The 22,398-nt window shown below is 39.6% G+C and overlaps 1 protein-coding gene across 2 annotated transcripts; it reads right to left on the reverse strand.

The window, feature by feature from the left end:
* Window positions 1–302: 302 nt before the first annotated feature.
* Window positions 303–22,343, reverse strand: GRSF1 (G-rich RNA sequence binding factor 1). Of its 2 annotated transcripts, none has more exons than XM_027971059.3 (10): window positions 21,917–22,343; window positions 19,314–19,470; window positions 18,023–18,178; window positions 17,494–17,637; window positions 15,017–15,152; window positions 13,273–13,457; window positions 12,242–12,363; window positions 10,779–10,914; window positions 10,364–10,439; window positions 303–5,753 (listed from the first exon to the last, which is right to left on the reverse strand). In XM_027971059.3, the coding sequence occupies exons 1-9, from the start codon at window positions 22,271–22,273 to the stop codon at window positions 10,390–10,392; spliced, it is 1,443 nt and encodes a 480-aa protein (XP_027826860.1). In that variant the 5' UTR covers window positions 22,274–22,343; the 3' UTR covers window positions 303–5,753; window positions 10,364–10,389. The 2 variants fall into 2 exon arrangements, with proteins under 2 accessions (XP_027826860.1, XP_004009942.1); XM_004009893.5 differs by lacking the exon at window positions 21,917–22,343 and adding an exon at window positions 21,627–21,776.
* Window positions 22,344–22,398: the final 55 nt, after the last annotated feature.

Raw genomic sequence — 22,398 nt, forward strand, 5'->3', positions numbered from 1 at the left:
ATGATCACTTTGGAAAAGGGTATGTCAATTTCTAATAAAATTAAATATATATCAACCTTGGGACTTCCTCAGCAGTCCAGTGGTTAGGATTCCACACTTCCACTATAGGAGGCACAGGTTGAATCCCTTACTGAGGAACTAAGATTCCATATGCTGTGTGGCATGGCTAGGAAAAGAAGAAGAAGAAGAAAAAAAAAAAAAAAATATATATATATATATACACACATATCTATCTTTGTAATTCAGGATATTCCACTAAGTACTTACCCAAAAGAAATTAAAATGTAGGTCCACAAGAAGCCTTGCACAAGATGTTCATAGCAACTTTATTCATGATAGCCAAAAAATAAACAGCCCTTCACCAGACCAGTGAAAAATTAAACTATAGCATATTCATACAGTGAAATACTACTCAGCAATGAAAAGGAACAAAGAGCTCACACACAAAGATGAACCTCAACAAACGCAGAGTGGGAGAAATTTACATAAGAATACATAATGATTCCATTTACAGGCGAAACTATAGTGAAAACAAAATCCTAACCAGAAAGGACGGAGGAGGAACAGGAACTGACTGCAGAAATGTTCTGAAGTGATGGAAATGCTCCATAGCTTGTAAGGGGTTTGGGTTAGAGTTATGTATCAACACTCATCAAAGTCACATTTGTTCACTTCACTGTATATTTTACCCCAAGAATAAGAAGTCTACTTAATAATATGGATGCTACAAAGCTTAAGATTCAAGTACAGATGTCTACAACTTGGACACACATAAACAAAATGCATTGATGGATGCATAAATACATGAAGAAAATATGGCAAAATGTTACTTCCAAAATCTAGGTGGTAGTATGTACAGGCATTCAATTTTTCCAAATATTTGAAGTTGTTATTAAAATTTGTTATTAAAATATGTTGCCGGAGAAGGTAATGGCACCCCACTCCAGCACTCTTGCCTGGAAAATCCCATGGATGGAGGAGCCTAGTGGGCTGCAGTCCATGGGGTCGCTAAGAGTCAGACATGACTGAGCGACTTCACTTTCACTTTTCACTTTCATGCACTGGAGAAGGAAATGGCAACCTACTCCAATGTTCTCGCCTGGAGAATCCCAGAGATGGGGGAGCCTGGTGGGCTGCCATGTATGGGGTCCCACAGAGTTGGACACGACTGAAGAGACTTAGCAGCAAAACATGTTGCAGAGGAAAAAGAGACATAACCACTGCAGAGTATGGACTGTTGCTTAGATCCTGATTCAAATGTACTTTTTAAGAAATTATTTGATAAGAAATTAGTATTTCTGCAGTAATGGTTATTTTTTAATGGGGGGGGGGGTTGAGCAGCATGTGGGATCTTAGTTCCCTGACCAGAGCTTGAACCCACCCCCCCTGAATTGGAAGCACAAGTCTTAAGCCAAGAAAGTCCCTAAAGTCCTCTTTTTAAAAAGAAATACAGGATATACATATATTCAGAAAAAATGATGGTGTCTTGAATCTGTTTAAAATTAATGAGGATAAGTAGATGGGGCTTATAAGAGAAAAAGAAATATGGGGAGAGGCTATGAAGACAAGTTCATACAAAAGAAAATCCAAAAGCCTTTAAACATGAAGAAATTCTACATTGTAAGAGAATACCATTGTGGATTTTTAACCTTGGCAGATTGGCAAAGAGTAGATTGCTAATACACTGTTTGAGGGGGTTGTGGAGAAATGGGAACTTGTATTGCTGGTGCAAACTAAGAAAAAACAAGCTATAGATAGAAATTGAATTTTAGATATAAGTTTACAAGTGCACATGCCCTGACCATCTATCCTATAGAGAAATTTATGCATGTACAAAATGATCTAAATTTATACAAGGTAATTCATGCCAGCACTAAAATAGCCAACGACTATAAACAATTTATATGTTCATCAGTAATGACAAGTTAAATTATAAATTACATCCATACTGTATAACCATTTTAAAAAATGAGAAAATATTTTATGTACCAATATAAAATATTTAGGATGTATTAAATGGGAAAAAAAGGTAAATAGTAGTATACTATATTTTTAAAATAAATGAAAATGCCAATATTTACCTATTATACAGTAAAATCACTGGAAGTTTACATTAGAAAATATAACCATGATGCCATGGTTGCCTGAGAAGAGGAACGAGGGGGCTGAAGTACAGGATGGAAGCAGATTGTTCACTGTATACCCTTTCATATCTCTTGAATTTTATTTCCTTCAAAAAGTAAAAAGACAAAATTTTTAAATTATCCTATTTATTCTTGTATTATCAAGGCTTTAGAACCAAATTAAATCTTCCTATAGTCCTCCTTCCTAAAATTCAGTAAGGAAACTACCCAACTAAAAAACTGGGCAAAAGATCTGAACAGACAATTCACCAAAGACAACATGCCCATGCAAATATATATAAGGATGTCAATATCTTATGCAATTTATGGACCTTCAAATTAAAACTAAATATCACTACACACCTATTAGAATAGCTAAAATTCAAAACACTGACAACACCAAATGCTGGCAAGGATGAGTTGCTACAGGAATTCTTATTCATTCCTGGTGGAAATGCAAAATGGTACAACCATCTTGGAAGACATTTTGGCAGGTTTTCACAAAACTAAACATAGTGTTACCATATGATCCAGCAATCACACTCCTTGGTATTTACCCAAATGAGCTGAAATCTTATGCATACACAAAAAACCTACACACAAATGTTTATAGCAGCTTTATTCCCTTAGTACAAACTTCAGAGATTTATTTTCTAATCTGCTGAATTCAAGCAAGGAAAATGTATTCCTACTACATTAGAGCAATTTTTTTTCCCTAAACTGCTGAAACTTAGCCACTTTACTGCTGAGATACGACATTCTACTAATTCAGGTCCTAGCAACTGAATGTCAACCCTTTCACTTAATTTAGGGAAAATTCTCAAAGTAACAGTATGTTTTAAATTATGATAAATAGGATGTAACCCAGAGAAAAATCTCCCAAATGAGAATCTGCTAAGGCAGGGGGTCTCCAACCCCTGGGCCACAGAGCACTCCGGTTAGGAACTGAGCCACAGAGCAGGAGGTGAACAGAAGGCGGGCAAGCAAACAAGAAAAGCTTCATCTGCATTTACAGCCATTCCTCATTGCTCACAGTACCACCTGAGCTCCCCCTCCTATAAGATCAGCTGCAGCATAATAAATGCAATGCCCCTGAATCATTATGAAACCATCTGTGGAAAAATTGTTCCACAAAACCGGTCCCTGGTGCCAAAAAAGTTGCAGACCACTGTGCTAAGGGACTGTAGGGCAGAGGATGCCAGTACAGCATGTTAACTAATAATTAGCAGGGTCACTTCCTCAAAATGTCACGTAATAGCAGTGGCTTTCTTCTGGTTCTTCTTGGCCACACTGAAGAAATACTGAGGAGGATTCAGAGCCTTTCGTTCCGTAGTGGATTCAGTCTCCCTCTGCACCTGGCAGAAGCCTCTCAACCAGACATAGAGGGACAAACAAAACGGTTCTGCTTCACTCTCTGCTATCAGAACACAGTCTTCAGCAGTTTTCCCCTTGGTATCTATATGCTCCTTATAAGTATCCACCCCCTCCCCCTTGTAATTCTTTTGAGCAGGCCAAAGGAGGATACAGGTAAACCTCAACACATCCAATCCCACTATTTTTGACAGCTTTACCACAGAGGAGATTATAAAGACACAAAGGACCCAAAGCCAAGAGCAAATTCACTGCCACTATTCTTTCAATAGAAAATGATGATGCACAAACCAGTGTTGCCACATTTTGAGGGGGGCAGGGGGAGTATGTCTTTTACTCTATTATGTGCTTTTCTTCTCTTTCCTGCACTACATTTGCCTTGTCAGCTATTACTTACTAACATAAATTATGAGCAATAACCTATTAAAGGGAGTATTGAAAAGTATTACATGAATTCATGAGATGACTTCCCAAGAATGCACACCAGTTTTTTTTTGAGAACTTGGCCACTAATACAGTAAGAAGATATACCCCTTCAAGCTTACCCACAACAGAACATCTTAATGCTTTTGCTCTCATTCTTTTCTAAGAGTTGTACAGAGAGAGAGAGAAAAGATCATATTCTAATAGCTCATACGGCTATAGACACCAGTTCACATAGCTCAGTACACTCAACCACATATGAAAATACATTTCTATCTAGGTAGTAACATGGAAGATGTTAAGCTGGTTGATTGAATCACATTCTTATAGGATGATAAAAACAAACATAACTAAAAATTAACCATTTCTTCTTATATTAAGAGACCAGGACTTGTAACAAAAATATATTAGGTTGATTCACACACTCCAAAATAAATACTCTTAGGTAATCTTCAGCCTGAAACAAGTCTTCATTTATTGACTACTTACAGTACAGCGATTTCATCTTAGCTGGTATTCGAAGATGGTTATGTTTTAAGTGAGAGAAGGCATAATCTCTCTTTCAGATACCACCTCTCAGAAATCTGGGCTAATTCAACTTTAAGAACTAGAACTGCATCTCCTGGTAACCACATGACAGTTGTCACCCTGAGAAGAGGAACAAGGCAAAGAAACTATACAGAACTTTGATTCTCCTACACAGGTGCACATAAAGTTAGTTTATTAATGACTACAGTTTGAAGCCAGCCAATTTGATCCAGTATTTAAATAACAAGCTGTTTAATATTAAAGCAGAAGGTACTGCCACAATGTGACAGAAATACAGCTTTACCCATAAACCTTTCACATAATTATACATTAAATGCTATTTTTATTTAAGCAAGGCACCCCTACTTGTTCTAAAATATGGGATGTGCTACCCCACTGAAAAAGCAAATGAGGAGACAAGATTTTTTCCTACCTAGAGCTGGTTTAAATTCAAGTGAAGCCATTAATGTCCTTACAAGTCAGGACTGTTATGACATGTCACTTCACAGTTCTCAGACTAACACACACCTTAAGGTTTACCCAAAAATCAAAACAAGATGATTGGTGGTGGGGGGGTGGGGGGTGGGGTGGGCACTGGGATGAGGAGGGGATGGGTTAGACAACTTTTAAGTTGAGACTGTAATTCCCTCCTTAATCATACAGGCACCAATATTAAATGCCTTTAGCACAAGGCTGAAAAAGGCAAAACATTTCTAAAGACATAAAACTGCCAAATTATTGTCAATTACACTAACATGTGGTATTTATTTTTTTAATTCCTACCCCATCTAAGTAATCAAATACATCTAAAATTAAAATAACTCTGTAAAACTATAATGGTTCAAGGGCCTGAATCCTTTCCTTCCTTTGGTGAGCATTTGGCTAAAATAAATCAGTATTTTATTCCATGAAAAGTTTTACACTGTATCTCTTAATTCATAGGCAAAAACCAAAACCTCAAACGGATAATTTTTAAAATGGGAGAAAGATTTTGAAGGACAGTGCTGAATAAAAATATGTAGCCTTATGGGTCACAAATCATTTATGAAAACAAACTTCAATTATATAAAATAAAGATCAGATTTTTAAAACAGATCCTGGACAATTTTAACAAAAAAACTAAATTTGAGATTTGTATCATAATCCTAAACTGAATCTTTTTCTCTGAACAGTCCACTATGGAATTTTTCTTTTAAGCAATTAATCCAAAATCTTGAAATCACTTCTCTAGCAGTTGATGCTAAAAAACTGGAACTTTAGATCCCAAGTCCAAGAAAGACGTGCAAATGAAATGCTTCTTGCTTCATCCTGAAAAGGAAACAAAAAAGTTGCACATTTTTACTCAAACTAAAAAAGTGCTGTACACATTCCCATATCATTTAAAACTACAAATTCAAAACTTTTTTCCTTTCTGATTAACTGCAAGTTATCTAATAAACAACTAAGGTAAAGAAAATTAGTTAGGCATGAGTGTTTGCAGCCTGGTAGTAAGATAGCAGATTTTCAAGGCTGAACACGAAATATATTTTACACAGATTTTAGCTAATGTAAATATATTTAAGGCCCACAACTGTGGGATTTTATATCCAAAAGTGGCCTATGACTATAGTAAAGAAATGCCCCACGTGTTTTCAAGAAATCATTACAGTTACATGTTTTAAAGGAATGCACCACTACATGTAGAAAAATGATCACAATACATTAATTATGGGGGAAAAGATATCACATAGCACTGAGTCAGGGAAGCAACATCAAAACATATTTACTTGATCTGTCATAGATAAACCTCTATGAAATCTATGTACTTTCTAGGAAAACAATTTTCATGACACCATTTTCGGAAAAGATGCAGTAGTACATTCAGTTCAGTTCAATTCAGTTCAGACGCTCAGTTGTGTCCAATGTACAACAGTACTATTAAACGTACATAAATCCATGATACACCCTGGTTTCAAACGTATTGTTTTAAACACCTTAAAAATACCTTCAGTTCAGTTCAGTTGCTCAGTCATGTCCAACTCTTTGTGATCCCAAGGACTGCAGCACACCAGGCTTCCCTGTCCTTCAACAATTCCCAAAGCTTGCTCAAACAGATTCCCATCAAGTCGCTAAAAACATCCAATCATCTCATCCTCTGTCGTCCCTTTCTCCTCTTGCCTTCAATCTTTCCCAACATCAGGGTCTATCCCAATGAGTCAGTTCTTCATATCAGGTGCCCAAAGTACTGGGGTTTCAGCTTCAACATCAGTCCTTCCAATGAATATTCAGGACTGATTTCCTTTAGGATTGACTGGTTGGATCTCCTTGCAGTCCAAGCAACTTTCAAGTCTTCTCCAACACCACAGCTCGAAAGCACAATTCTTCAGTGCTCAGCTTTCTTTATGGTCCAACTCTCACATCCATACATGACTACTGGAAAAACCACAGCTTTGACTGTAGGGACCTTTATTGGCAAAGTAACGTCTCTGCTTTTGAATATGCTATCTAGGTTGGTCATAGCTTTTCTTGCAAGCAGCAAGCGTCTTATAATTTCATAGCTGCAGTCACCATCTGCAGTGATTTTGGAGCCCCCCAAAATAAAGTCTGTCACTGTTTCCATTGTTTCCCCATCTATTTGCCATAAAGTGATAGGACCAGATGCCATGATCTGTTTTCTGAATGTTGAGTTTTAAGCCAGCTTTTTTCACTCTCCTCTTTCACTTTCATCAAAAGGCTCTTTAGTTCTTCACTTTCTGCCATAAGGGTGGTGTCATCTGCATATCTGAGGTTATTGATATTTCTCCCGGCAATCTTGATTCCAGCTTGTGCTTCTTCCAGTCCAGCATTTCACACGATGTACTCTGTATGTAAGTTAAACAAGCAGGGTGACAATATACAGCCTTGAGGTACTCCTTTCTCAATTTTGAAACAGTCTGTCGTTTCATGTCCAGTTCTAACTGTTGCTTCCTGACCTGCATACAGATTTCTCAAGAGGCAGTTAAGGTGGTCTGGTATTCCCATCTCTAAGAATTTTCCATAGTTTGTTGTGATCCACACAGTAAAAGGCTTTGGTGTAGTCAATAAAGTGGAAGTAGATTTTTTCTGGAACTCTCTTACTTTCTTGATGATCCAACGGATGTTGGCTATTTGATCTTTGGTTCCTCTGCCTTTTCTAAATCCAGCTTGGACATCTGACGTTCATGGTTCACATACTGTTGAAGCCTTGCTTAGAGAACTTTGAGCATTACTTTACTAGCATATGGGGTGAGTGCAACTGTGTGGTAATGAGAACATTCTTTGGGATCGCCTTTCTTAGGGATTGGAACAGAAACTGACCTTGTCCAGTCCTGTGGCCACTGCTGAGTTTTCCACATTTGCTTCCACATGTGACATGGATATGCTGACATATCCCCTTAGAGTGCAGCACTTTAACAGCATCACCTTTCAGGATGTGAAATAGCTCAACTGAAATTCTATCACCTCCACTAGCTTTGTTTGTAGTGACACTTCCTAAGACCCACCTGAATTTGCATTCTAGGATGTCTGGCTCTACGTGAGTGATCACACCATTGTGGTTATCTGGGTCATGAAGGTATTTTTTGTATAGTTCTTCCATGTATTCTTGCCACCTCTTCTTAATATCTTCTGCTGTTAGGTCCAGTTTGTTTCTGTCCTTTACTGTGCCCATCTTTGCATGAAATGTTCCCTTGGTATCTCTAATTTTCTTGAAGAGATCTCTAGTCTTTCCCATTCTATTGTCTTCCTCTATTTCTTTGCATTGATCACTTAGGAAGGCTTTTTTATCTCTCCTTGCTATTCTGTGGAACTCTGCATTCAAATGGGTTTATCTTTCCTTTTCTCCTTTGCCTTTCACTTCTCTTCTTAGCTATTCGTAAGACCTCCTCAGACAACCATTTCGTCTTTTGGCATTTTTCTTGGGGATGGTCTTGATCATCGCCTCCTGTACAATGTTATGAACCTCTGTCCATAGTTCTTCAGGCACTCTGTCTTATCAGATCTAAACCCTTGAATCTACTGGTCTCTTCCCCTGTATCATCATAAGGGATTTAAGTCATCCCTGAATGGTCTAGTAGTTTTCCCTACTTTCTTCAATTTAAGTCTGAATTTGGCAATAAGGAGTTCATAATCTGAGCCACAGTCAGCTTCTGATCTTGTTTTCACTGACTGTATAGAGCTTTTCCATCTTGGCTGCAAAGGATCAACCTGATTTCAGTATTGACCATCTGGTGATATCCATGTGTAGAGTTTTCTCGTGTGTTTTTGGAAGAGGGTGTTTGCTATGACCAGTGTGTTCTCTTGGCAAAACTCTGTTAGCCTTTGTCCTGCTTCATTTTGTACTCCAAGGCCAAATTTGCCTGTTACTCCAGCTATCTCTTGACTTCCTACTTTTGTATTCCATTCCCCTATGATGAAAAGAACATCTTTTTTGGGTGTTAGTTCTAGAAGGTCTTGTAGGTCTTCATAGAACCATTCAACTTCAGCTTCTTCAGTATTACTGGTTGGGGCACAGACTTGGATTACTGTGATATTGAATGGCTTGCCTTGGAAACAAACAAGAGATCATTCTGTCATTTTTGAGACTGCACCCCAGAATTGCATTTCAGACTCTTTTGTTGACTATGAGGGCTATTCCATTTCTTCCAAGGGACTCTTGCCCACAGTAGTAGATATAATGGTTCAGTTCCGTTCAGTTGCTCAGTTGCAACCGACTCTTTGTAACCCCATGGACACAGCACGCCAGGCCTCCCTGTCCATCATCAACTCCTGGAGTTTACCCAGACTCATGTCCATTGAGTCGGTGATGCCATCCAACCGTCTCATCCTCTGTCCTCCCCTTCTCCTCCTGCCTTGAATCTTTCCCAGCATCAGGGTCTTTTCAAATGAGTCAGCTCTTCGGATCAGGTGGCCAAAGTATTGGAGTTTCAGCTTAAACATCAGTCCTTCCAACAAACACTCAGGACTGATCTCCTTTAGGAAGGTCTGGTTGAATCTCCTTGCAGTCCAAGGGACCCTCAAGAGTTCTCCAACACCACAGTTCAAAAGCATCAATTCTTGGGCACTTAGCTTTCTTTATAGTCCATGTCTCACATCCATACATGACTACTGGAGTTAAACTCACCCATCCCAGTCCATTTTTAGCTAACTGATTCCTAAAATGTCAATGTTCACTCTCGCCATCTCCTGTTTGACTACTTCCAATTTACCTCAATTCATTGACCTAACATTCCAGGTTCTTATGCTATATAGTTCTTTACAGCATTTGACTTTATTTCCACCACCAGTCACATCAACCACCGGGTGTTGTTTTTGTTTTGGGTCTGGTCTCTTCATTCTTTCTCAAGTTATTTCTTCACTCTTCTCCAGCAGCATACAGGCACCTACTGACCCGGGGAATTCATCTTTCAGTATTATATCTTTTCGCCTTTTCATACTGTTCATGGGGTTCTCAGGGCAATACTGAAGTGGTGTGCCATTTCCTTCTCCAGCAGACCACATTTTGTCAGAACTCTCCACCATGACCCGTCCATTTGGCATGGCTCCTAGTTTCACTGAGTTAGACAAGGCTGTACCTTAGAACTAAGAAATGTGAGTCAATTTTTTACGAAGACAAGCTAATATGAGGCACATTTTCAGTGTATTATAATATAATATACAGCTACTAAAGGTGAAAAGTTCTTTTTAGGCACACAGCATGATGAATGCTGGGAATAATGCAAAGAGATTCTAATGGGAAAATCAAGCCACTATACGATCATAATGAATTCTATTTCCCAGGAAAATTTCATTTCTTATAGTGAAGCTTCAATCATGATTAGTTTGATCTTTATTAAAAAGAGAATGGTTTTATATATTACAAAGTAGTGAGTTAATGATTATCAACTGAAAATAATTTCCACAATTCTACCTGTTAAATTTACCTTATTATCTGGAATCCTTTGAAGTTTTATTTTCCTTTCGGACATGAATTCAGGAACAATTCAATATACCTATGGTCTGAGAATAACATAAAAGGGCCCATTTTAAAAAGTCACAAAGGCAGAAGTAATACTGTAGCCATTTTTTTGAGTTTAGCCAGCAATTCAAACCCTCTGTCCCATCCTTTCCTTAGTTAAAAACGAAAACAAAACAAAACCTAACTGTGGATAGAAATATTCAGAATAGTAAATAGACAAATAAAGCGTCTCATTGTAAGGTGGAGTTTTGTCTTCTTTACATTTATTTAATAGTATTAGCAGAATACAGTTCCCCCATGAAAGACTTCTGGGTAAACTCTACAAGAGAAAAAGGGATTTGTTGTCAAAACTGATAACAAAAATCATGGGCGGCACTTACGAACATGGGACCGATCCTTGAGCATAGCTGCAACAGCATCCTCATGGGTATCGAAGTGCACATCAGCTTCTCCAGTGGCCTTCCCACTGGAACTGTATTCCATGGTGATTCTAACAGGCTTCAATGGAGCAAAAAACTAAACAAACAAAGAGAGCCAAAAGGAACATAATGTTATTAGGTCCAATTTCTACAAGTCTGCTGGCCCTGCACTTTTCTTTCAGACTCTAATTCATACATCTAATAAATTTATTTTTAGGAAATCTCTTTAAGCAACTATGTAATTATACATCTACCACTTCATTTGGCTCTTCTGATCTTCTTAGAACTCAAGGTTATATTTCAAATATCTGTTCACAGAGAACTTACACTATAAATACAATAATATATGAATAGTTTTCAAACTTTCCTTTATACCAACAAAGACTACTTTTATTATTCCTCCCACAGACATCCTTCTGTTTCTAAAAAATCACCCATCAAAAATACTTCATTTTTTAATAATCATTCATTTTTACCATGTTTTAATCAGATATGCAGGTAATAATCATTTTCTTACCAGCACCACCTAAACAGAGCTACCACACTGAGTGGTTAATATTCCAAACCAAAGCAACAGAAAGCAATTCTTTAATGAGACTGCAACCTTCATTTGAGTAAAGATATGATTTGTATCAGGCTTTTTGAAATAATGACAATTCTGATGATGCACTGCTAACTGAAGGCTCCAGCTTTGGATCTACCTTAAGTATACATCCTCAAGTTCCGAAAATCAGTAAGTACTTAGTTGTTTCGTATCTTTTCATTTCATATAATATCTATCATAAAATAAAAATACTTTAAAAATTTCTTTTCTCAAAAATCAGGGAAGCTGGATGCAAGAAGGTTATATGGTCTACTGAAAGCTCCAGGCATTTAAGAGAAGTAGATTCATGTCTAGTAGATAATTACAATGTGAGAAAAGCTCTGGGTCTTTTTTTAAACTCAAAAATTAACTGATTGAACTAATTTAGAGAAAACCAAGCCTTTTTACTTTGAATACTAAACCTAAACCATATTATTCTATATCTGTAAAATCGTTTTATGCATTATAGATAATGACTTTAAAATGTAATAAAACCCACACTTCTCAGCCAATGAAAATAAAACAAGCTTCCAGAGTCATGGAGATGCCGTCTTGCTCTACCTTTCCCAAGTTAAAGTTAGTTAAGTCGCTCAGTCCTGTCTGACTTTTTGCGATCCCATGGACTATAGCCCACCAGGCTCCTCTGTCCATGGGATTCTCCAGGCAAGAATACTGGAGTGGGTTGCCATTTCCTTCTCCAGGGGATCTTCCCAACCCAGGGATCGAACCCGGGTCTCCTGCATTGCAGGCAGAATATATAACCTCTGAGCCCAAACAGAAGTTCAAAACTTCAGAACTGTTATTCAAAGCTATTAAGATTGGATATCTTACTGCCACACACATTTATAATGTCTTGGGCATTGGCTTGGAAAGGCAATCCTCTCATGTGGACAAAATGTAGTGAAGACGTAGTTCCAAAATCAACAGCCTCTGGAAGCTTTTCTGACATCTCCTTAGGCGATTCTGAGAAGTGGAACAAAAAGCACTGTCAGGAATATCAAAGCTTCAGAGTTCTTAGCAGACTGCAATTATGAATGATTTGAATTTCAAAATCCTCAATTCCTCTTCAAATAGTAAGGAAGAGGGCTTCCATTTTAAAAGCCAATCATCTGAAATTTCCCCCACCTAACAGATATCACCTGAACACTTAGAAGGATTTAGTGTCTCAAACCATTACCAGATTATAAAGAACGTTATCTTTTTCTAACAACAAAGAGAAGGAAAAACAATATGAATGAAAAATAAAGGAGAGAAATTTCCTGGGTTATAATCACTTTTAAAAAATTAATATGGTAATGGGATATTTCTAGGGCACAAACTTAGAACGTATATCAAACTTTCAAGATTCTAAACACTGTTTTGGGATTAAGAATCAAAGGAATAATTAAACAAAGAGGTAGACAACATTTCTTCCTTTGTCAACAATCCTGCTCTGTTACACACATCTTTTCCCAACTTAAGTTTAAAATGCTGACAAACCTACTTCTTTTTGTTATATATGTGAAACCTGGCTTTTGACACAGAATCTACAAAAAATAAGTAAAGTTTTTAAAAACCTGTATCTTCGGCCTGTACAGTCAACCCTTCATACCCTGTATGTGGAACCTCTGGATACAGAGGGCTGACTATCAGACTTGAGCATTCATGGATTCTGGTATCCATGATGAGTCCTGGACCCAATCCCCTGTGAATACTGAGGGAAAACTGTGCATTCACAGTACACACTACACTCAAAGACTATTAAATATTTAACTCAATACCCTTTATCCTATATTATTAGTGTCATACAACATGGTCATGAAAGTTTTTTTTTAACAAATATCAAAACATACAAGGCAGGCCCAATGAATTTCAATAAGAGGCAAGCCTTACCTATTTCCTTCTCACTTTCAAAAGCTGTCATGGGTCGAATATCCTCATTTACTTCATGCTCTTCAAAGACCACTTCTGGCTCAGTTATATATTTAGCAGTGGGAGAAGATGCTATTTTCTTTCCCTTATGAGAACCAACATGTGTTCGAACTTCATTCCTTCTGCTTGGAAATATCTCTATGTATCTATGACAAAACAAAAGTGAATATGTGCAAATGGTACCAATTAACTTCATAGTGAACTCTTTTAAAATAAAATATGCATATATATTTCCAAAGCTCAACAAACATGGGTGTCCAAAGATAACAAGTGGTGAGAAAAGTAAGAATGGACATAGACATTAGCCCATGAAAAAGTACTCTCAACAGACTAGGTCAATGATTTAATCCTCCGCAAGATAACAGTTTTCTTTTACCAATGTTTTCTACCCCATTTCACTCCACAAGGACAAATATGCAAAGGTCAACTGTATATATAAAAAGAATCTGTTAAGAAAGGTTTTGTTATTTTTATAATACAGTTAATTAATAATCTCTTGAGATCTTACAAATCATTTCTGTGAAAATTCATCGTATCTGCCAAGACATTAAAAGTCACTGTATATGAGGAGCTAACTTGCTTCAGGACTTAACTAGAGGCTAAGGAGAATGCATGAACTAAATGTTAGTTCTAACTTGCTTTCTGTATGGCTGTGGAACTATTAAATTCAGGCTTCTGGAACCAGTTCCCTTTTTCTGAACAATGCTTTTCCAAATTAGGTTATCAAGCTCAAATTATAGGAGTCATCTGCATTTACAGACCTAGATGGGCAACATTTTTATATTTACTAAGATTTACTGTGCTCATGCTTAGTTGTGTCCATCTCTTTGTGATCACATGGACTCTAGCCCATCAGGTTCCTGTCCATGGAATTTTCCAGGCAAGAATACTGGAGTGGGTTGTCATTTCCTCCTCTAGCATGGACGGATCTTCCCAACCCAGGGATCAAACCCGCATCTCTTGCATTGGCAGGCAGATTCTTTACCACTGAGCACCTGGGAAGCCACTATAGAGTATTCATATCAAAATGTTAACCTGAATAAATCTAAGATTTTAACATCTAGTTATCACCATGAGGACACCATGAGGAAGCAAAAATATAAATACAGAATGTGAGACACTATATAGGACCACTGACTCAATTTCTTCAAAAGCCACCTGGATTTTAAAAGGGGTGGGTGGGTGAATTCTCTGGTGATCAAGTGGCTAAGACTCAGTGTTTTATTGCCGTGGACGTGGGTTCAATCCCTAATTGGGAAACGTAGATCCCACAAGCTACGTGGCATGGCCTAATGGGGAAAAAAAATAATAAAAAGGAGTAGGGAATAAAAAGGAAAAGAGGATTTGCTCAAACTTAATAGAACTGGAAGCATAATAATCAAATACAACATGTGGACCATGTCTAGATTTTGGTGGGGAAAAAGAAGGCAACTAGAAAAGGACACTTTGGGTATATATAAGAAAATGTGATTACAGACCGGCATTAGATAATAGATACTGAGATCATGTTAAAAAAAAACAAAAAACATAAACTGAAAAAACAGATGCAGCAAATATAACAAATGTTAACAATTTATTCATCTAAGTGATGGACATTTGACAGCTCATGTCTGTATTGAAATAATTTTATAATCATGTTACACTGCGTTTATCAAAATGACCCAATGTTTGATCTTTCTACATCATTACTATCTGTTTCACTCACCGGTTGCCAATTTCTTCCCTGTGTTTCAAAAGGGCTTGGCTGGCCATTTCTGGTTCTTCAAACTGCACATAGGCTTCTCCTGTTTTTCTTCTCCCTCTATAATCCATGACAAAAGTAATGTCTACTATATTCAGTCCTAGGTGTCCAAAAAAGTATTACAAATTAGTGCTGCTAACAGGAGCTTTTTTAGTCTTACGACTTAATACATTCAATCACATACTAAAAACTTCTTTTATAATTTTACTAGTAAAAATTGTGCAGCTAGTTTGCCAGTCTCAAAGCCTATACCCGCCTAAAGGGAAGAAAATTATTATGCAGTCAAAAGCCAATAACACCGACCTATTCCAAGAATGTTTAGGGTCCAAGGAGTCCTTAAAACACACAACTCTTTTTTTTTGCCATTAACTACACATTAGGTGAACTAGAAATTTAGACTAACATCACTGCTGATGCATATCTTATTGCTAAGAATTAGATAATAATGCTTTTAAATCATATAAACTGCCGTCTTAGACAAATACAGCCACTTTTACCAAAGAATGTTTTCCTCATAGAAAAAAATAACAACTTCACGTGAAATCACTTTTAAATATGACACCCTCAAAGATCAGCACGAATGGTCAAAATACTTATATATAATCTATAAATTTTGGAACTCCAAATGAAGACTTCTCCCCTAAACAAGTGGGCCTTAGGAAGCATCACTGTGAACAAAGCTGGTGGAGGTGACGGAATTCCAATTAAGCTATTTCAAATTCTAAAAGATGATGTTGTAAAAGTGTTGGACTCAATATGCCAGCAAATTTGGAAAAGTCAGCAGTGGCCACAGGACTGGAAAAGGTCAGTTTTCATTCCAATCCCCAAAAAAGGCAATACCAAAGAATGCTCAAACTACCACACAATTGCACTCATCTCACACGCTAGTAAAGTAATGCTCAAAATTCTCCAAGCCAGGTTTCAACAGTACATGAACTATGAACTTCCAGATGTTCAAGCTAGTTTTAGAGAAGGCAGAGGAAGCAGAGATCAAATTGCCAGTATCCACTGGATTATCGAAAAAGCAAGAGTTCTAGAAAAACATCTATTTCTGCTTTATTGACTATGCCAAAGCCTTTGACTGTGTGGATCACAATAAACTGTGGAAAATTCTGAGAGGTGGGAATGCCAGACCACCTGACCTGTCTCTTGAGAAATATGTATGCAGGTCAGGAGGCAAGGGTTAGAACTGGACATGGAACAACAGACTGGTTCCAAATAGGAAAAGGAGTAGGTCAGGGCTGTATATTGTCACCTTGCTTATTTAACTTATATGCAGAGTACATCATGAGAAACGCTGGGCTGGAAGAAGCACAAGCTAGAATCAAGACTGCTGGGAGAAATATCAATAACCTCAGATATGCAGATGACACCAACCTTATGGCAGAAAGTGAAGAGGAACTAAAACGCCTCTTGATGAAAGTGAAAAAGGAGAGTGAAAAAGTTAGCAGCTTAAAACTCAACGTTCAGAAAACTGAGATCACAGCATCTGGTCCCATCACTTCATGGCAAATAGATGGGGAAACAGTGAAAACAGTGGCAGACTTATTTTTTCAGGCTCCAAAATCACTGCAGATTGTGACTGCAGCCAAGAAATTAAGACGCTTACTCCTTGGAAGAAAAGCTATGACCAACCTAAACAGCATATTCAAAAGCAGAGACATTACTTTGCCAACAAAGGTCCATCTAGTCAAAGCACTCGTTTTTCCAGTAGTCATGTAAGAATGTGAAAGTTGAAGCTGAGCACCGAAGAACTGATGCTTTCGAACTGTAGTGTTGGAGAAGACTCTTGAGAATACCTTGGACTGCAAGGAGATCCGACTAGTCCATCCTAAAGGAAATCAACCCTGAATATTCTTTGGAGGGACTGATGCTGAAGCTGAAATTCCAATACTTTGGCCACCTGATGTGAAGGACTGACTCATTTGAAAAGACTGTGATGCTGATAGACTGAAGGCGGGAGAAGGGGAAGACAGAGGATGAGATGGTTGGATGGCATCACCGACTCAATGGACATGATTTTGCATAAACTCTGGGAGTTGGCGATGGTCAGAGAGGCCTGGCGTACTGCAGTCCACGGCGTTGCAAAGAGTCACACACGATTTAGCAACTGAACACAACTGAACTGACTGACTGGGAAAATGTTCACCTAAGATAAAAGGGAACAACGGAGGGAGAAGACTGTTGCTGTTGTTTACTCACTCAGTCGTTTCCAACTCTTTGTGACTCCATGGGCTCTAGCCCGCCAGGCTCCTAATTACGGGATTTCCCAGGCAAGAATAGTGAAGTGGACTGTCACTTCCTTCTCCAAGGGATCTTCCTAACCCAGCGACTGAACTCAAGTCTCCTGCACTGGCAAGCAGATTCTTTACCACTAAGCCACTAGGGAAGCCCGGAGGAAGATGATATGAGGTCCCAAACATTATATAACTGAAAAGCACCTGCAAAGAAATCTACGATGTCTTTCTCGTTGCAACTATAAGGAAGTCCTCTCAAGCGAACCACGCCATCATTTACCACAGGTGCAGATTTGACATGCAGGCTCTTCATTAAGGCATCCACATCTTCATTGTTTATCTCATAAACTAAGCAAAAGAACACAAAAGGTATGCGAATTTTACAGAACAAAGAATCCATTAAAAAAACAATCACATTGGGTAGATTATATAAGAACCTAAAAACCTATGTCTGAGTACTTCTCTGGTGAAAATAATATATGACATTTTCAGATGTTTACCATGAGCCAGCTGTAACATCACAACATCAGAGGTAAACTTCGACAACATCCTCATTTTATAGACAAGAAACAGAGATTATTTTTGGCTTCATTTTCCCACCTTGGAAAAGGGTTATTCATAGTATCTAACTACTTCACTATTCATAATATTTAACATAGGATCAAATGAAACTGCCTTGAAAAGTACAGTTTAATGTAATGATTCCAAGAAGCAAAAATATGACTTCACATACCTTCCACATACCGCTGTCCCATGTACATGCGGTGTTTTTCTAAGGCTTTTTGCACATCCTGCTCTGACTCCATTTCAATTAAGGCATCACCCCTTCGTTTCCCATCTCTATTTAAGAGGAAGTGAATTCCATTCTCACCATTGCGAATTCTGCAGTCTGAAAGTTTGTGAGTAAAATCAATCAAAACCAGAAATCAATGTTTTAGCTCAATCATATCAATACAAGTAATCAGATTTGCAATCTTCCAACAACAAAATGAAGCAGGATCCAAACTGCCCGCCATTTTCCTTACACAAACAATCAGCACCAAAGGCATCCAAATGCTAATGATGGTGGTAGTCTCTTAAATGTTCCGTGTGGAAAAGATAAGCAAACCTTAGCACATAAGTTTATGACCCCATGATCAGTAAATGACAAATCAGGCTAGGCTCGACACAAAATTAATATGTTCTTCCAAATGTTCCTACAACTGGTTTGACATCATTCAAGGAATTAAAATATGGTTAGGTTTATGCATAAGTGTCTTCTTTGTTATGACCATATCCGTAAGAACTCTAAAATATCTATCAGAATAATTTTGCAACATAATTTAACTTTTCCTCTTTTTCATTACTAAAGAAAAGACATCCCCAAACTGCACACTCCTTATATTGGGAGCAAGTTGAAGATGTAAATACAATGCACATCAGGTACTTAGTATAGTATTACATGTTCATTTAACACGTAACATTTAAGTCAGCATCTTCTAGAAGCCTCTTAAGAAGCAGGAAAATTAAAAATTGCAGGAAGATACAAAAGCTTAAAATCAACCATAAATACATAAACCTTCAAACATGTTATTAAGGGAACAACAACCAACAAATATATGTGTTACACAAAGAGCTACTCAAGTATATTCTCACTAACATATTTCCACTAACAGGTTATGCACACATTAAAACTTCTGAGAAAACTGGTTTCACACCATACGGTTTTAACATTAAAATTTTTGCTATATTTAAGGTCTTTAATCTGGTATATATGACAAATAATACATATGATGTCCTCAGAATGTGACAATTTCCATCCATCAAATAAGATGTCTACAGCATAGTCTAACTTGGATTTTATGCGACTGCCTTTTACGCAGATGAAATTACAACTTTTTTTCTGGCCACACCATGTGGCATGTGGGATCTTAGGGCCCCCCATCAAAGATCGAACCTATGCCCCTGCAGTGGAAGCAGAGTCTAAACCACTGGATTGCAGTGGAGTCCCAAAGTTACATATTTAAAACACACATAAAATATACCTGAGAAAAAGCTAAGCACATCTTCTACAGTGCAAGACCATGGCAATCCTTGAGCTCGAATGAGATAAACATCATCCACTTCCTCTCCCAACTTGGACGGAGGCAATTCATACTCAGGGAGAGGTGGAAGATCCTCCAGGTAGGTAGTTTTGGATTCCTTCCAAGAGAAATGAAGAATTGCAGAAATATTTCTTGAAAACGTACTTAGCAAATGTTTATTTCTACAAAAACACTCTGAATGTTATTCTTTAGGGACAATTAGTTATTTCAGAGGCCAGGAAAATTCACAAATCTAACTCATCCTGTTCTGGCTTACACTGCACATCCTAAAGCAAGAAGCATACACAGCCTAATGGCTTGGCAGAACATAAATTTTATTCCAGGCTTGTTTTTAAATGTATCAATCTTAAATTACACCTAATACTGCTTTAGTTAAGGCAGGACAAGAGAGGTCCCTTTAATTTGACAAATGTATAAACATCTCCTAACCACCGTAGGCCATAAACAGGCCTCCATCTCAAAAAGCTTACCATGTAGCATAGGACAAGGACACAGACAAGATGTTTTAAGTGTTATAGCTAACGATAAAAGATATTATAGAAACTGAAAACAGAGCACAAACAAAAGAATCAAGACAAGATATGAGATGAGCACTGAAGGCAGGCTAGAATTCTGAGAGCAACATATAAAGGCCAGACAGTCCTGTCTGAGAAGTAAGGCGAACAAACAGTAGGAACAGAAGCCCATTTGCAAAACAGCAATAATTGCATTTGGCTAAACTGCAGGGTGCAATTAGGAGCCAAAGAAGATGAGCTGGCAAAAGGAACTGGGTACCACACAGCAGAGGGACTTGAGTGTGAAGCTCAGTGTGTGTCCTTAAACTGGTAGGCAAAGGGGAGCTAATAAAAGACATTTAGGAGCGTATAAATCAACAAGTCAGCAGGATGCTTGGAAAGATTAACCTGTCAACTGGTATGTCAGGTCAACTGAATAAGGAAAAGATCATTAATCGCAAAAGCAGTAGTGTGAGGTAACTGGAGCTTGAGACACATCCAACAAACTATTTTACCAGACTAAACAAAGAGCGGAACATAACAAGGTTCTAACAAGCACCACAACCATAACCAGGGAAGACAACTCAGGTTTTAAGACTTGCACTCTACTAGGCTAAGGAAACAGATTCCTTTGTACCATCCTACCATTTACATGACAACTTGTCTAATTTTAAGAAGTCAATGATAAATGTAAACGTGTAGCTGAGGCCTAATACGTATTCAATAAGAATGCAACAAGCACTACGAGTATCAACAAGGGAAGACAGGCTTTAAGTCAAGTGACTTGCATTCTACTGAAGAGAGATACTTCACGCTTTTTTATGTTCCCGTCATTTTCACGAAGATTTACACATAATTTTAAGAAATCAATAATGTAAGCACAGTATAATACTGTAAAGGCTCAACACATATCATTATATTAGCCAAATTCACAGAAAAAAAATCAGAAAAAGAGAGCAGCCAGGTCACAAAGACATACTATTTTCTTTTAATCAAAACAACATTCCCCATTTTCCCAGAATTCCATAAGCATCACAAGCTTTTACAAAAAAGGGCAGCAAAAACTATTGGGCCCGGATTCAAATCCATTAGCTCAGCCACTGGCAGACAGCAGCCATGCTGATCAGCTTCCCAGTTTCCCTAAGTTCAAGGAGAAGCACAAATTAAGATAAATATGACCCAAGGCATCAGGAACATGTTAGTCAAAAAAAGTGTGCTGACATTTCCCAGACGCCACGTTAACAAGCAGAAGGAAAGCATCCTATGAGGCACAAAATATTTGCAATCCGTACACACTCACTAAAAAAAAAAAGTAAATTACTGTAGACTCACTGCTGGGTCCCCAAGTCATCATCAGCCCCAGACGCCTCCTCTCCTCGGCCCCCCTCCCCCCATATCGGTCTCCAAGCTGTCCTTCCCACCAGCGGTGACCCACGGTCCTAAAGGACCTTCCGTCAGAACAGGCGGAGGTGACCTTCAGTAACTAGGGCAACCCGCCTTTCCCCCGGGACTCGAGAGCTAGGACAGCGCCGGGGACCAGCCTGCTTCTGCCCCCCACCCCCCACCAACCCAGCCCACGCGAGTGCGGGAAGCTTCGCAGCAGCGGACCGCGAGGGGCGCCGAGGACCGCCCAGGCCTAGTGCTCGGGCGACACACAAAGTCTCGACCCTCCGGGGGTCCAGCCTCCCAACTTCACGACCGGGGGGCGGGGAGCGACAGGGATGCGCGGCGGGGACGGAGACCGCCTCACAAAACCTACCATAGGCCGGCGGGAAACAAGGCCTCAACATTCACCCCCAGTCACACTTACACTGCCCAACCGACCACAGACTCGAGAGGAGAACAAAAACAAGAAGAAAACCCGAGGCCTGGGAAAGCGTCCCTTGTTCTGGGGCCCAATAGGAGGACTGGGCGGGCGGGGGTGGGAGCGGAAGGGGGGTGCGGCGCGTGCCGCGGAACCCCGCGCGCGCCGGCGAGACGCACGCCGAGGGGCGCGGGCGCGCGGCCGGGGGAGGGTCCGGCGCGCGGCCCTTCTCGGCACCCACGTACCTGGCTGTAGCCCCGGGCCGGGCCCGCCGCAGCCGCCGCCAGTGACTGCGGCAGCAAAGGGGAGCGCAGGGCTGGGTACGAGGCGGCGGCCGCGGCGGCGGCGGACGCGGCCGCGGTGGGAGGGCCCGCCAGCCTCCCGGCGGTCACAGGCCCGCTCTGGAAGCCCCGCGTCTGAGAGGCGGCGGCCGCGGCGGCCCCGAGCAGCAGCAGCAGGCGGCGGCGGCCCGAGACTCCCGAGGGAAAGGAGCCGGCGGTCGAGTAGAAGGGCAGGCAGGCGGCGCCGGTGCGCCGGCAGCTGCTGCAGTTGCAGCCGCAGCCCCGGAGCAGCGCCCCGAGCACCCAGCGCGTCCCGGCCATGGACTCGGGAGGCGGCGCGGGGCCTGAAGGCGGCTGCGGCGGCAGCGCCAGCGGAGAGGAAGTGGAATCCAGGGCCGGGGAGGGGTGGCCAGGCACATGCGCCGCCGGCACCGGGGGCAGCGGCG

The sequence above is a fragment of the Ovis aries genome, chromosome 6, assembly GCF_016772045.2.
Source record: "Ovis aries strain OAR_USU_Benz2616 breed Rambouillet chromosome 6, ARS-UI_Ramb_v3.0, whole genome shotgun sequence".
In the NCBI taxonomy this organism is placed as follows: domain Eukaryota; kingdom Metazoa; phylum Chordata; class Mammalia; order Artiodactyla; family Bovidae; genus Ovis; species Ovis aries.

Coding starts and splice junctions, on each gene's coding strand:
- GRSF1 (XM_027971059.3), bottom strand. CDS start 22,273: ATGGCCGGGACGCGCTGGGTGCTCGGGGCGCTGCTCCGGGGCTGCGGC. Junction 10,915..12,241: donor ATGCCCAAGACATTATAAAT/GTGTGTGGCAGT, acceptor TTGTTTGTTTAG/TTTTTTGCTCCATTGAAGCC. Junction 10,440..10,778: donor CAAGGATCGGTCCCATGTTC/GTAAGTGCCGCC, acceptor TGTTATTCTCAG/ACCATAGGTATATTGAATTG.